This window comes from Apteryx mantelli, chromosome 2 (assembly GCF_036417845.1).
Source record: "Apteryx mantelli isolate bAptMan1 chromosome 2, bAptMan1.hap1, whole genome shotgun sequence".
Taxonomy (NCBI): Eukaryota; Metazoa; Chordata; class Aves; order Apterygiformes; family Apterygidae; genus Apteryx; species Apteryx mantelli.
The window spans coordinates 29877937-29893669 of NC_089979.1; the positions used below are offsets into that span (position 1 = coordinate 29877937).

Below are 15733 nucleotides of genomic sequence, written 5' to 3' on the forward strand. Positions count from 1 at the left end.
TGCTTTTTTGGAAGTTTTTTAATGCATTTTCAGTTTTAGACACCAGCATAATTCTAGTCCAAAATGTCACATAATTACTTGCAATTCTATTGTCTTCAGTGACCAAAGAACATGGATCAGACTTGGTCACCAAATAAGAGTTTAAGTAAGTTCTGTATTTTTTTCAGTGTGCATACTTTTTGCCTTAGGTAGAAGCTTAAAGAAGTTACTAGTGTCTCGAACTCACCAGTACGTAAAATGTGAGCATAATATTAAGCTCTTGTCATCTACTTAAGATATATTCTCATTTCTTTAAGGCAGATTAAATGATGTTAACATACTTTTTTGAATTTCAGTTAGGAATAATATACACTAAATAAGATTAGGCAAAGAAATAGTTCTTCCTTCTGTCCCCCTTGTTACAGAAATTCTCTCCTATGTCCCTTAATCTTCCTAATTTTTACTTTTGCTGCACATATGAACAAACATATACTTTAAAAATAGTATAATATGACAATGACATTCCTAGAAATGTTTTCATGCTTTGTAAACTTCTGACTTCTAATAGTACAGACTCTTGTTTAAAACACTTTTTTTAAACAAGATAACAAAAGAGGACAGTGCACAAAATCTGAAAGTACCCTCTTGAAATAGAAAGGTGTTAAAAACCTAAACTGATGTTGTTCATACAATTACATTAGCATAATAACAATGACCACACTTCTAGAGATTGGGTTCAAGTAAGAAAAGTAGCTACAGGCTTTAGCTAATTATCCATCTTTGATACAAACAATTTGAATCACTTTTAACTTCAAAACTGGGAAAAATTCTCTTGAGAGTAGACTTTGACTCATGGTTGGCCCTTCCGATTCTGATTCTAGCTAAAAATCACATGTGCAAACAAGCCTTCCATATGCTTTTTAAGCACAAAAGAGAGGGGGAAAAAAGCCAGATGTGATCTAAAAGTTGAGATATGCTTAGTCCATGAGATGAACAGGCTAGTTTTAGCCAAACTGTTTTGCACAGCTTTGGACTTAGATTCTGACTACAGCTTTGAGCAAGGCCTATTCTAATACACCTCAGTCCTGGCTGCTGGAAGGGTGTTAGATCTTCAGCTAGTATGTTTATGAACTCAGAGAGGGAATACATATTGTTGCAGGTCTGCTGGCCTTTCTGATGAGTTTTTCTTTTCTGCAAAGCTCTGTGTCCTCTTCTTAATCATATTTATGTGGAATAAATCATGTCACTTCCTGATGTAATCAGGGCAAGTCATCCTTGCTTACAACAGCAGTGCCACTGCAGCCGAAGCAATTGTCTCTGCTGATCAAGAGTTTGGACCACAGTGAAGAAAGCTCTGATTTGAATATTTTGTACTGATTATGCACAAGGTAACCTGAAAACTGATGCAAAAAATTCCCTAATATTTCAGAGATTACACTTTACCAGAGAAATGCACCACCACTCCCTGACTCACACAGCACAATTCAACCAAATGGAGAATTGCTGGTACATGACAGGTCTTATCTGACCAGAAAGCCTGACCTGGTACAGGTGGACTCTGTTCAGCATTGACCCAGGCTGATTCACCTCAAAGAGCCCCACTCAGACTTAAATCTAAAGCAAAATATTTGTTTTCAGTTGACCTAATGAAGTCTTTTCAGTTTCAGCCAAAACCAGTAGTACATTTTTTGCATTTTTTTTATGTAAAGCCAAAAGTTCTGTGGACATGTATCAATTTCATTAACTGTTAGTAAACAAAACTAAATATTTTCCAATAAGTCCAAGCCCATACATTTGTGTATACATGAACTAGGTAACTTGTTCAGGATGGGATTTTTTTGTTTCTACTTAATCAACAGCCGCATACTTTTTTCTAGCGCTTGCCATCTGTTCTTAATTAACAAAAACAAACAGTGATAGATAGATACTGTGTCTGGTAACAGTCACAAACTGTCAGTTTACAGGTGTGGTAAAACTAAGAAAGAAGAAAACAGATTCCCCAACTGGGAGAAAGTTCTTTATAACCTAGTTTATGTGACTTTAGACCTCCCCTGGACTTGTAGGTTTCTTTTCATTTTTAAAGCTGAAAACAGGATTCCACTTCTCCCCTTACAAAAGTAAACAAACCACTTGGAAAGAAAAAAAAAGTAAAAGCCCTAAATGAAGATTAACACTATTAAAAAAGAATGATGATTGAGTACAGAGAGCTATGGAAAAAATATGGGTGAAACACAAAGGACTGACCTACAATGGAACAAATTAAGGAACCTTTTTTTCCAGCTAGCAACATCCCTCTGCAAATTTTTATTTGCTTGTATCTTTAGACCACCATGATTACAACAAAATGACGCCTGCTATATGTTAGGCATGTGAAAAACAGCACTGCAGTCGGTGAGACTAGGTATGTCAGTAAAATCCAGCATGTGTACAGTTCATAAAACATCAGTGTCCCTGTGAGTACTGTAGAAAACTGAAACAGAAATTTTGGAACGTTTGCAATAGATGTAGGTGGTCAAATACAGTCCTCCTGAGTTATGCTGACCTGTCTGGTAAGGTCTGGGGAGTAGTTGCAGTAACGCAAGGCATCTCTTACCACTGTTCACCTTCGATTACTGACACTTCTTTGAAGCCTCCATCCTAATTCGTATCTCTTTGCTGCTGGCAGGACACCGCCTTTTCCTTGCCATTGCTGCAAATATCATCACCGCTGCTGGAAACGGTAGTTCCCTTTGTGGCAACCATGCCATCCATTTTGTACAGGAAGCAAGTTGCAAAAACAGATTGTCATCCGCGGGCAATCAAACCTGGGGCTGGAGTTTGATAAGGCCTGGAAAATTATGACTCATTTTTGATACACATTTGTCACAATGGCCCCCAGCCTGGCATAACTTTTGAGAATACTTTACTTTCTGCATCCAAATAGTCCTTGCAGGATGGAGACCTTTGAGGGTTTAAGACTAAATTGATCAGTGAAGCTACATGGGAAGCAATTTTACTCAGATACTGCTTTGCACAACTGGCTTTTTTCCTTCTCTGTCAAAAGCATCAGGAACTGGGCATTGATGGCACCAGGATTACAGCGTTTGGGAGAAATCAGCTCAAGCATCATGACAATTTCCATTATAAATCCCACAGATGTTTACAGGTTTTCCTTCTGCCTCACCCCCGACATCAAGCTCTACAAAAAAACACTGAAGATGAATGTATACTTTGACTAATCCAATTATTCTATTTCTCACACTTTTCCATTACATAGCAGTAGTAGTAAGACCCGCAAAACAGTTATTATACACGTGCTCTATCTATGAATCCCTTAATGTAATGAGACCAGTCATCATGATAAAATGCCAAGGCAAATATTCAAACAGGTTAAAATAAGCTGTTCTTTAGTAAGCCATGAGTTCATTCAAAACCCTATTACATGCACTGCAGTGCACAGAAATCTCTTCTGTGAACATATATATTGATGTAGTTCAATAGCAAAATATTCCTTAAATTTGTCAATTACAACAGAGAGTAAAGCAGTTCCCTTAAAATCCTGAGACACTTTAATACGTTTCATATGATGCCTGTGAAGCATCATTGCAACTTGCCAGTTCAGAGCAAATCCCTCTCTTTGAACACCTTGTTGTGATGAGAGCTGCCTGCCAAGAAAGCTCTCAACAGATGGATTGAAGCTCTGAAGAATGTCTTTCTTGAGTCAGGTCTTAGAGCTGTCTTTGACACCACTTTCCCAGTAAGACTTGTAAATCCTTCTGTAATTTTGGGGAGGGATAAGAGATGTGTCTGCAAATGCACCTGATCAAAATATAAGCCATTCCAGAGGTATTTCCTAATCTCCCCTCCTCATTTCTCAACAGATAAAGAAAGTGTATTTCACTAATGTCTGCTTTCTGCCTTAAAGGGTCAGCCACATTGCCTTAAAGCATGCAACATAGAAATGAACTATCTGCATAAATAAGAGGTTGTATCAGGCATTGCACAGATACATGAGAAAGCAAATTAACAGCCAGGCTTTTATAATGACTGATTTTGTTTATCTGTCATATAGCAGCCAAACTTTATGCCTAGTAGGCTGATAGGTTTTTTTTTTTTTTTAGTGGGTATTTTAACCATAGGGTAGGGACTGCATAGAGCCATGGTTCAAATTGTATCGTTAGAATTTTTTTGAAGCCTTTGAGCACTTTAACAAAATCTCTGTGTGGAAGATAAGATTGCCAGAGTACAGCAATAATTGTTCATATAACAGAAATTTTTTTCCTGAACTCTTAAGTGAGCCAAGACTAGTTCTGGACAAACCTTAAATGGTTTATCTAAACAATAAAATCCCCCCTGGGCCTGCAAAATTGAGCTGGCAATCTTGAGAGTCGTCTGTCTCACAATACTTTTAGTACTTGCTGCTCTGAGGCTGATATACCACAACAAGGGCCTTCTTTGTAACATAAGCTATTTATTTCTACATCTGATTCTAGCTGCGAAGAGAAGGGCAATGCACATAAAAGTGAAAAATGTTGGAAGGAGGTGATATTTCAAGACTATTTTTTTAAAACTGGTGTTTTGCACTAGCAGAGCTGGTGGGAGAACTGACAAAATGCATTTTCCTTGAAATATGTTTTTTTCAAAGCTGAAATGTTCTGTTAGAGTGCATCACTTTCTACAGTATTTAATAGAAAGCTTTCTGAAATCCATACTACACTGCTTTTTCCAACCAGAAATAGAGAGAAAATAAAAACCATATTTTTGATCAAAAAGTGCATATTTTGACTAAATTCTTCTTTATTCACAAACCACTGAAAGAGTTTTGTTTAAAAGTGTTGACTGCTGATTATAGACAAAATTAAGAATATAAGCATTTTGGAGGAAAAAGAATTCTTGTCCTCTAATCCATTCTATTTACGAAGTCTAATTAGTTTTTGCATTTATGTTGCCAAGAAGGAATTAAAAAGTGTCAGTAATCTAGTGATGGAGTGGATCTGAACTAAATAAACTATTGTACAAGCCAATTAAAAACCATGGCTTTCTACTGTGAAGGGCGCTAAATAACTAAGTGAATCTACAACTAACATGCCTCATTGTAAACATTCCTGATAATTTAATGCAAAAGGATGTAAAAAGTGAAATGATACAATTTTCAGAGTTTTAGCTCATCAATTTTTGCAATTATAAATATAATCATTCTTTATCAACTTGAGATTAATTAAATAAAATAAGAAATTGCTACAGTGAAATTTCTCTTGTTGCCTCCAGAACACTTAAGAAACTACAATTTTCTTCTGCTGCTGTTATTCTTAAAATAGAATAGCTGTGTAACACCTGGGTCTGGCTGAGGAAGATTATACCACATTAAACAGTATGGAGGTGAGCAGAGATAAAGTTTGCTTCCGCAGACTGGGCATAAGTTATCCAAACTTTATCTCATTCAGTGCTGTTTTTAACATCCCAGAATGTCTTTATTAAAGACAGCAGATGATAAACAGTCATTTCTTTAAATGACTTTTTTGCTTAGATGGTAAATCCTAAGAAAACTGTGAGCAGATTTCAAGTAGAGTTAAGCAACTGAATGGATGTGGTCTACAACCACCATAAAAGCGTGTAATTTTTCGCTTGTGCAAAAGTAAATAAAAGTCTTGTATCTGAGGACACGATTTGAGTTTATGAGGAAAAACTCTGAACATCACATTATATTTGGTCAGTGTGAGTCTAATTTTATATAACTTGTTGATAAACAAGAAATTGCTTAGACAGAAAATTATTTTCTATGGTACTTTTGAGTAAATTTTTGCTTTTAGTGATTGTTTTCTCTTGTATAATTGAAATATGTTAATACATTAGGGCCACAATGCTGCAAAGACTTAGGCCAAGATGTAATTTGACACCCAACAAGTTATCCCATTGATTCAATGTGACTATGCAAAAATGCATAAACATAGTCATGTATTTAAACCTTTCCAGATTGGTGTCTGAGAGAGAGAGAGTTTTAACACGAAAGAATGAATCTTCCTGTACAAAAGCCTATAAACATCCATTTAATGTAAATATCATATGTCTGGCACAAGTGCAACAGAAGATTGCCAAGAAATTCTATTTTCTTGTCTTCCAGAGCGTAAAATCCAGATGGATAGGGGAGATTTCTGACAGCTGCAAAAATGAACTCTTCATTCACTTGCATTGTCATCTACACAAAACCATGATGTTCCATGATCTCTGGTACAATTTATTCACAAGTGAAACACAAAAGGGTCCCAGAGGTTCATACAGGTAAAAGGTCTGTCTTTGTAAGGCTCATCTGAATGCCCCTGATCTAGAAATGGGCTTAAAACTGCGATGACAGCAAGATGGTTTTTCTTACGAGTTCTCTAATACTTGCTCAATTTTCAGATAAACTCACAAGATATCAATCTTTCTACCATACCAGCCATATAGAAAAGGATGCATGCAAGGAGAAAAAGAGTAAAAGGGAGAGCCACGTAAATTTTCTTGAAGATTTTGCTATTTGTCCTAGAGCCGAGAAACTTTAACTTCAAGCAATTTTTCAAAACTACAAGCTGGTTCATCCACTCCTAAACCAGATGAAAAATAATGGTATTTCTCCCACAAGCGTTAAAAACTGACAGAGAGAATAAGAGAAATTATATTCACTAAAGAACCATCACTATTTTTTTTTTCTGGAATTAGAGTATTTCTCTAAACAGCATTTCTCTTTTTACATACCTAGCTTATATCTGTCATTCTTAATTAAGATAGCTTATTTTTGTTGTTAGTGAATATAAATTATACATCCACATTAATTTTTAAAGTTTTATATTTATCATTCATTTGGGATAAAATGACATTTATTTTCTCTCTTAAATTATGCCTTTGGTGACATACATTATGATGCCTCAACTAAAAGTTACTACTGGTTTCAAATATTCATCTCTTCTTGAATGGTTATGCTTACAAATGAATTAAAAATGTTAAATAAATATCACACTAAAAAGCCTCATCAGAATAAATTTTTTTCAGGGTACTGAACACTATTTCAAAGAAACCTTTGTTTAGACATACTTGGTGCACCTATGTTGCTGGGGAGGCAGTCGAAACCTGAGTAACGGTGTACATGTCATCAAAAAACTACTGTATAATACTCACCTATACTGTAGCTTTAAACTTAAGTCAAATGCCTTAATTATGTCATAAAATTATAGTCTGCAAATAATCAGGAAAATATTCCAACTTGTCTTTTTTAATGTGAAAATTCTATTTCAGTAACATTTCTTGTCTTTTCAACTTATTTTCCATTTTGCATACCAGTTCATCTCTTTGAAAAACAGTTGAATGAAATTCCATGGAACAGATATAAACCTGCAAAGGTCTACTAAATTAATTCCTTAGCTCAGGATTTAGCCCAGGAGCTCTAAAAGACACTTAACATTCCCACTGCCAAAAGTGCCTCTAGAGCAATATATTCACTCAAGGCCAAAATCTGATGAGACCTTGAGATTTGAGAGCTTAATACTTTATAAAAGCAATGCACAGTGTGAAAGAAAAGAGAGAAAAAGATCAGGCTCCTATCATGCTACTTTTAAAGAAGTAGCATTTTCAATAATGTAAAATCTATAAAGGTATCCCATAGTCCTAACAGAAAGAGATTCTCTTTCTACTGTTGGAAATCAGAGCATCTAACGGATGGTGAATTCCTACTAAACATAGTGTAAACAAATAAATATAGGTCCAATTAGCTGGACCTGCTGTTAGAATTAAAATATTTTATTACTGCATATCAGGAAGCAGTAACATTAAGAGATAAAACATATGGTTGTTGCCTTTCAGGGAGCCTTAATATATCAAAGTCGGACAGTGCTTTGAAGCTGGTACTACATTTTCATCCCAAAGGACAAGACATGTTGGAAAAACAGAGGATCTCCCACTTCCTGTCACCAAACCTGTGTTTGCTGTGTGATTGTAGGTCATTCAGAGCACCAACAATTGAATTTTTAAAGCTGTTTTCACTAGCGTGTCTTATCTTTAAAGAGTATTGGTAATTACTAAAGACAGAATCTCAATACTTTTTGAAACTTTGCCTACCTATGTTTTACTCCAATAAGGCAACATTACTACAAATAAAAATGTGTTTGATTACTATGTCTTTACATGTAGGTCATTCAGATAGCACGGAGAGAAAATTTACCTCTAAATAATTGGCAGAGGTGTAGTTATGCTACCTAAAACTCTGTTTGAACGTGCTTTTAAACTGCCTGTTGTTCAAATCCTCTAACCAAATTCATGTTATTAGGCTGCTGAGTCCATTGATTTCAACAGTTTCTCAGTTGCAGAACAGGGACCTAAATTTGTAGATAACAGAATTGGCACTTAAACTGTGCTTGTTCTGCCAGAATGTCATCCACATGGTATTTTATAGAAAAAGATTTGAAAAATTATTAGTACTTTATTAGTACTTCCTATTTACTTGGAACAGTTATTTCTTTTACATATGTCATGAATTATATTATCAAATGACACCTTTTCTGCTCGCAACCATGGTTATCAACATCTGTGTTTTCAATTATTCTTCTGGTTTTTGGAGAGCTGTGTTTATGACTGCAACTTCCTGAAACATTTCAGAGCATTTGAATTTCTTAAATGAATTAGACAATATGGCACTAAGGATAAGTAAAAATATGTACATCCTAGCATGAGATGTAAATGTTATAAGACATAACTATGTGAAAAAAAGTAGAAAATACAACAGAGAAAAAGGAAAAAAAATCACAATGTTCCCCTGTCCGATCCTGAAGAAATGTATAGCCCTGGTTGGCATGTAAGCCTAAGCACAGTCTTCATTCTGCTAGGTTCAGTGTGATTTCTGGGATTAATTCAAGTTCTGAAAATTAAGTTTAAATGTTCTCCTAGATAAGGGCTGTTGTGCTCTGTATTTTATAGGATTGAAGCTCTAAGAAGCAAAATCAAGACCCACAGGACATTTGAAATTTTTAACAATTGTCAGATAAGAAAAACAGAGAACATTTAAGCTTAGACTGATTATGTTCATATTGTATTTAATTACTAAATAATTTGGGGTACAATACCTTATGTTACAGCACATGGCAGCAACATTTTCTTCCCTTATTATGCCATACATAAAGGAAAAGGAGTCGGTGTGTTTACATTGTTGATTGTCCACTTCCATCTGTCCACTATAAATGAACTCTAGCCACATTTTTCAAATTTTAAAATGTATTCATATGTTTTATGAATTCACAGGAATATTTAAACAAAATGGTTGGAAGAAACTCCATTTTCTGGATCACTGACTCCTACCATTTACAATCACAGGCAATTGCAATTTGTAATCCCCTAATATATTTACTCTAACCCCATTTTGAAAGCAGTTAGATTTCTTGCCTGCACTATTCCTGTGGGAGAGTTGTTCCAAGAACATTCCTCTGATGTTTAAGAACATTTTTCTAATTTCCATCCCAAATTTGTTCAGATGCTAATCTTTATTTGTGCCAGCATTGTCCTTTAGTTTAAATAGTACAGTGGATTTATGGATATAAATTATATTCCCTCTCAACATATCACTTCAGACCATGTGGACACATTGTCTCCATGAATGATACTTCATTCTTGTTCATACCAGTAATGCCACCCAGTTCTGTGTCATGAGCAAGTTACAGTAGGAAACTTTTACCCCTCTATGTTCAGGTCAAACATTAACATGATTAATCCCTGGCTAGTGCTTGAAGAGCTCAACCCAAGTTCACTTTAAAGCATGATACTTTATAGTCTTCTCTTTGGGCAGTCTGAACCCACTGTACCAATTTTATACTATTTCTTATTTTCCTTAATGATTAAGTCCATTTTCTGCGATTTTACATGAGAAATTACTGATTAAATTGGAAAAGATGAATACTACTGAAAATTTAGTCCTTCCAAATGAAGTTTCCAGATGCAAATAGGAGCAATATACCAAGAAACAAAGACTATTTATGGGTTATATACAGTTATGACCAGAAGCAGAAGTGCTGGAAGTCTTAAAAGTAATCATCCTCTTGCAAGAGTTCCAGCCCAGCTCTATGGGCTCTAGAGGATCAGATAAACATCTGAACTTTTAGACATTTGTCTGTACTTCACCCAAATTCCAAGCCTTTTGGGGTCACCCATCACTATGAATTTCCTTGTTTTTATATTTGTCAGACCCTTTTAACCCCAAATTTTCAGAGGTTCATAGAATTTAATTGCTCAACTCCCCAAAAATCCACAGAGATTGGGTGATTAAATTCCACTTAACTCTGAAAAGTTAGAGTTCACTATTACTTAATGTATAACCCTGTCTAAAAAATGTCATTAGCATGCACAATTCATACCAGTATGGAAACTCTAGTATCCCCTTAAGGTGAAGCTGCTCTATTGCTGCTATGTATATGTATGTGTGTCCTTTATTTCCTGTTTTTGAGTACATATTTTTAAAAACTTCAGTGTGTTAAAACTTATGACAATTAGAAACTACAAGTTTTGTCAAATTTAAAAATCTGTCAAATTCTGTCATTTTTCTTAACATACTGTGTTCTTTAAGAGTACAGTATTCAAAGGATTTGTGTATATTTGTGTACTTTTTACATGTTGTATTGTTTTATTATCTTTACGGATTAATCTCCGTGGTTTTGTAAAGCTAAATCATGCTAATGAGTATTTTGCCTTGTTTTAAGCAATTGTTTGATCACTTTTCAAATTTAAAAGTATCTGTGTCTGTACATATTCAAAGAATTGGTAAAGGAGGCATCCATAACAAATATTTTTGCATCTGACTACCTGAAATTAGGAACATAAAATCCTAATCAAGCATCTAAATAACCAGTTTCAATACCCATCCAACTTCTGTCATCTTGCTTAACATTAAAGAACAAGCAACATTCATCCCTATGCAGTACTTAAATCCTCACAGCACAGACTCATGTTTGATATTTAAACATTATACAGGTCTTTCAAACCAAGATATGAGATGGGTTATGCAGCTGGCCTCTTTGACAGACTTCTCAAAAATTAGCAAGAGATATTCAGAGCTGTTCCTCTTCACGGATGTTCTGAATTCATATTTATAGCAGTATCACTTGTTGTATGGACATATGTCCATACAACAACAATTCCACTACAAAAATACTTTTGTTTCTTTGCCTTAAACTAGAAATAACACTTTGATAGCACAACACTTGTGCCAATAGGGAGTGACAGAATTATAACACTTTAAGTTTTCTCATTAATTGACATTGGTATAAGTTTCTCATAAATAGTATAAGCTCTTACATATCTCTGTTAGCAGGCTTAATTTATTCAACTTTAAGAAGAGTTAGCACAAGTGATTCAGCATGTATCTATCAAAAGGTGAATATAAAATCAGTACAGAAGACCACTGTGTACCCAATTCTGCAAAGACTTGCACTTTTACTTAGCTTTGGGTGTTAGGAATAGACCCTTAAAAAATGGTATGTTTAATAAATGGGATGCCTCCAAGTGCATGTGTTTGAGCATGGAAATAAGCTATTGCAGGCTATTTTCTTAAAATTTTAGATGCTTCCAGCTCTGGTACCTACATAATGTTGTTAATACATTATCCCTCACAAAGACAAATTCAGCATTATTCAGGCAGATGCTTCTATAAAAAATATATCGAAATAACATTGCTCAAACTGCTTTTCAGTCCACAGAAAGCAACAACAAAACTACATACACTTCACTAAATTTTTTTTTTCCCCTCTTAATATGCAGATGACCACTTTGTAAATCAGTCATTGGTGCATGTGAACCTGCAAATCTATTACTGTCAGTGGACTGCCAGGGCAGGGGAGAGCATTGGTTTGGGGGTTAGGTTTCTTGGTGGTACTCAGTATGTGCCCGATTTCTGCTTCTATTTAGTGTGTAACTTCAGGACCTAAGCTGTATTTCTGTGGTTTGATTGAGTCTCCCTGCCACAACAAATAAAATCACAGATTCAGTTTGTTAATAACCTGCCTCATTAACTCATATACTTTTTAAAAAAAACTACATTATTTTTTTGCTATACATTAGGAGTCCAGGTTATTATCTCTATGTTTCTTGAGAGTATACCTTGAAATGAAAGTCTGTCAAATTAAATGCAGATCAAAATAGATGTATAAAGACTTAAAATAATTAACTCTAGTGTCTTCCATGAAAAATTGATATTGAAAACAAGATAGAAACTTTCTGAAATCAAAATCGAAACTTTTGTCTCAACAAAAGGGAAATCTTAACAAGCTTTCAGGTTTCTATAGGGGTTACTTCAGAAATCAAAACTGACTAAATGTTGATGAAAGAAAATACATCTGAATCAGTTCTCCAGTAATTTGCTGGATTAGGGCTTAGTTAAAAAAAATTATCACAAATGCTTTTTCAGAAGAAAAAAATACTTGCAGAAAGTTCTATACAGTGTGTTTTTGGCACATGGAAATTTAAAATTATTTTTTCCTGACCTGCTGAGATCAGATGCCAAGGTTCCTACATGACTCCTAAAAATGTCTTCAGTCTTGTTGCAACTGACTTTCCTGCTCATGTGTTTCAGCATGTAAAATGGGAAGAACTTAAACACTCCAGTATGAAAAAAAAAAAAGACATGCTACCCCCCCCAAAAAAATCAATACAAAATTCCTTTGTATACTATATGTCTCCAGAGTAGTTATCATAAAGCTATTTCAGAATAAAGCACATCATTTCAAGAGAGTGTTTTGTGTTTGAAAGCAGCAACAGATTTAATAATCATTCTAGCTCTATTCTCCTGGCAATTTCAGTGCAACATTGACAATGTTTTACTTTTCCTTGATGAGACGGATGTGTTACTTTCATGTCAAAGAGTTTAGCTGCCTTTTTTACTTATGGTTGATGACAAAATATTAGTTGGACACTGGAGTACAGCATTTATCTTAATTTGATGGCAAAACAACATTGGTCTGACATTGCAATGTGGTATTCATCCTAATATGACTATTTTTCATTTTACACTGCATCCGTTTGCCAAAGCATTATTCCTATTGGCAAATTAAAAACACAAAATAGCCCTTAGCCTTTCATTTTCTTTGAATTCCCCAAACTCCATTAAAAGGCAGCATTGACATCCTTAACACATTACAAGACCTTGTGCCATGGCAACAAAAAGCACTACATTTGTTTTGTGTTTGAAATTTGCCATGGTTGTTTCTACAATGGTATCTAGTTAAATTCTGGGCTCTCTCCTCTCGAATACCCTTTCTAGGTTTCAGCCATCTTGTTGAAGTTAACCATGGGCTCTTCATTGAGGTTAGCAAGGCTTAAAAATTAGATTGGTTCTAAGTAGATGTTTAAATTGGATAATGTGCAAAATCTCTGTCTGTGTGAGACAGCAGAATGATAAATGAGTGTGCTTTCAAGTGGGAAGCCCTCCAGACTCTGCACCTCCTCTAATCCCCCTGAAGACTGAGAGCACATCATAGACATTCATGTAGTTGTAGGTATCAACAGTTATCAATTTGTGACAAAAGACTGAAAATGTTAACGAAATAAACATTCAGAATGAAAGACAAAACATCAATTAGTGCTGACATAATTCAAGCATTAAATAATTTGTTCAGAATTGAATTTGAAAGGGAGGAAAATAATTTTCTAAGACACTGATATAGAGTGGTTTGAAATGATGTGATTGACTAATCACATTTAAAAAAACATATTACAAATTTGGCCAAAGTACAACGTGTGTGATTGTGAATGCAATTAAGATTTTGGTCCCCCAAGGCTTTATCTATTTCTGTTGAAGTGATGGAAATTTTTCCACAGGAATAAATGGGAGCTGGATTGAACCCCTTGGCTCTGGGGGGTCAAGACTTCTACATGAACAAAACAGATTGTTGCTAGGAAAAAGATGATTATGTTACTGTACTTGTTGTACTTGTGTAATATACTGCAGTTGCAGTTGTACTGAGATCACTATCACTTCCAAAAAGCAAACAAAAGAATCTATAAAGATAGTGTTTAGCTTCAACATAGAAAAAAGGGGACCAGATCCCAGTGCCCTTCCTCATGTTAAGTCATGCTTAACTACTCCAAGAGGAGCCCCGCTGATTTCAGGGGGATTGTTTCTGCTAAGGAACTGCTGGTGTTGAAACGCAGCAGAACCTACTCATAATGTGTGAATGGTCAACATCACAGAGCTTCCATAATGCCTATGTAAACACACTGTAAATAGTTTGCACGCACTGAGGTGAAATGGCCATAATGCAATATGCAGGTCCAACTTGCAGTACTTGCTGTCTTGCTGAAGAGTAAAATTGTCCTGCAGAAAACGTTGGGAGTTGAAAGAAAGGTCAACGATAGTTATAAAGTAAAGTTCTACCATATGGTACTTTATCATTTTCATATGTTGTGAAGTATGGACAGGCAATAGGAGTTCCAGAGCAAACCTGAACCTTCTAAAAATAAGCTGAGCCCAAATCACGTGGCTCATTAAAAGCTGAGCCAACTATTATAAATTCCATTTTATTATCTTCTCAGGTATCTAGCTCATACTTTTCAATCAGGAATTGTTATAAAGTGTGTGAAGAGGAGGTTCTTATCACATTATTGGCTCAGATAAAATTTTACAAGGTATCTAGTCCTATATACAAAAAAACAACTAAGTTTGCAATAATACTCAAGACGCAAAATTATACTTCTCTTCTAAATCAAACTTAAACTTTGCATCATGACCTGTATAGCCTCACACAATGCCATTCCAAGTCGCACTTCTCAGATGTAGTTGCTGAAATCTTATTTTTCTTTCCCTTTGAGGAAACCAGAAATGCAGACTAAGATTTTTAGCTTTCATGTAAAAATAACAGTCTTTTACTGAATTATTGAAAAACCTGAAGGCAACAAATGTCTGAGACTCCAGTTGTACACCATGCTAGATTGAAGCTGTAAGGGCAAGTGAGAACCATGGGAAGAAAATGCCTAAATAACCACTTGCTCAATTATGTAACACTGCAAAAGTTAACATGTACCTTTGAAGCATATCCTAAGGAGCTATCTTGTTAACGCACCCTAAAATCATCAGGCCAGGCTAATAATGGTGGGCAGAAGTCACTAATGTTCATACTTTTGGGTGGAATAGAAACATATCTTTCCAAAAATCTGCAAAGAATGTGAAGGCCAGCTGTGAGGGGAAGCTGGATTTATCTAGGGATGATTCAGCCCTGTGGAAGTGAAAGTAGCAAGGGCAAGCCATCTAGGCAGACCTCAGGGAAATAGCCTGGAATTAAAGAATATGGAAAATCTTATTCCTCACAAGGGCTCCTTTGTGCAGTTTAGCTTAGTCCACTTCGGGAAGGAGCTTTTTTAGGCTTGTCCACATAGAGAGTTCACATTTTTTTTGCAACAGCTTTCCTTGGCAACAGTTCAGATCAGTTCAAACAACCTGGATTGATATGACAGACAATGCAAGCACTGTCAAAAGTGAGAGAAAGGGATCCTTATTGGGACCTGTCAGAAGCAGCAACAGTCCGTTGCCTTCTAAAGAGTTTTCTTTTACTCACTTTAGCGGCCATAAGCTTACCACAAAAGAGATTCCTTTCTGTTTTTCAGAAAGGTCAAAACAGACGAGCAGATCACTGAAGATACAAAACAGATCTGACTCAAATGTCTTCATCCAGCCGAATAGAAAAAGACTTATCTTGTTTTTCAAACTATCTCCTCTCTCTGGTTCTAGTTGGGATTAGAAGCCGAGGAGCCAGAAAAACAAAGACAAACTGTT

At 35.4% G+C, this 15733-nt stretch overlaps 1 protein-coding gene across 2 annotated transcripts in view; it reads right to left on the reverse strand.

Annotated features, from left to right (window-relative positions):
• Positions 1–15733, reverse strand: part of ANGPT1 (angiopoietin 1) — a 258402-nt gene that overhangs the window by 227859 nt on the left and 14810 nt on the right. Inside the window, exon 2 of one of the 2 annotated variants that reach the window (XM_067290416.1) lies at positions 14203–14278. The exons of the other annotated variant lie outside the window; for it this stretch is intronic. Within the exon in view, the coding sequence (XP_067146517.1) occupies positions 14203–14219 (17 nt within the window). The 5' untranslated portion in view covers positions 14220–14278. The remainder of the gene's footprint in view (positions 1–14202; positions 14279–15733) is intronic. 2 annotated transcript variants of the gene reach the window in all.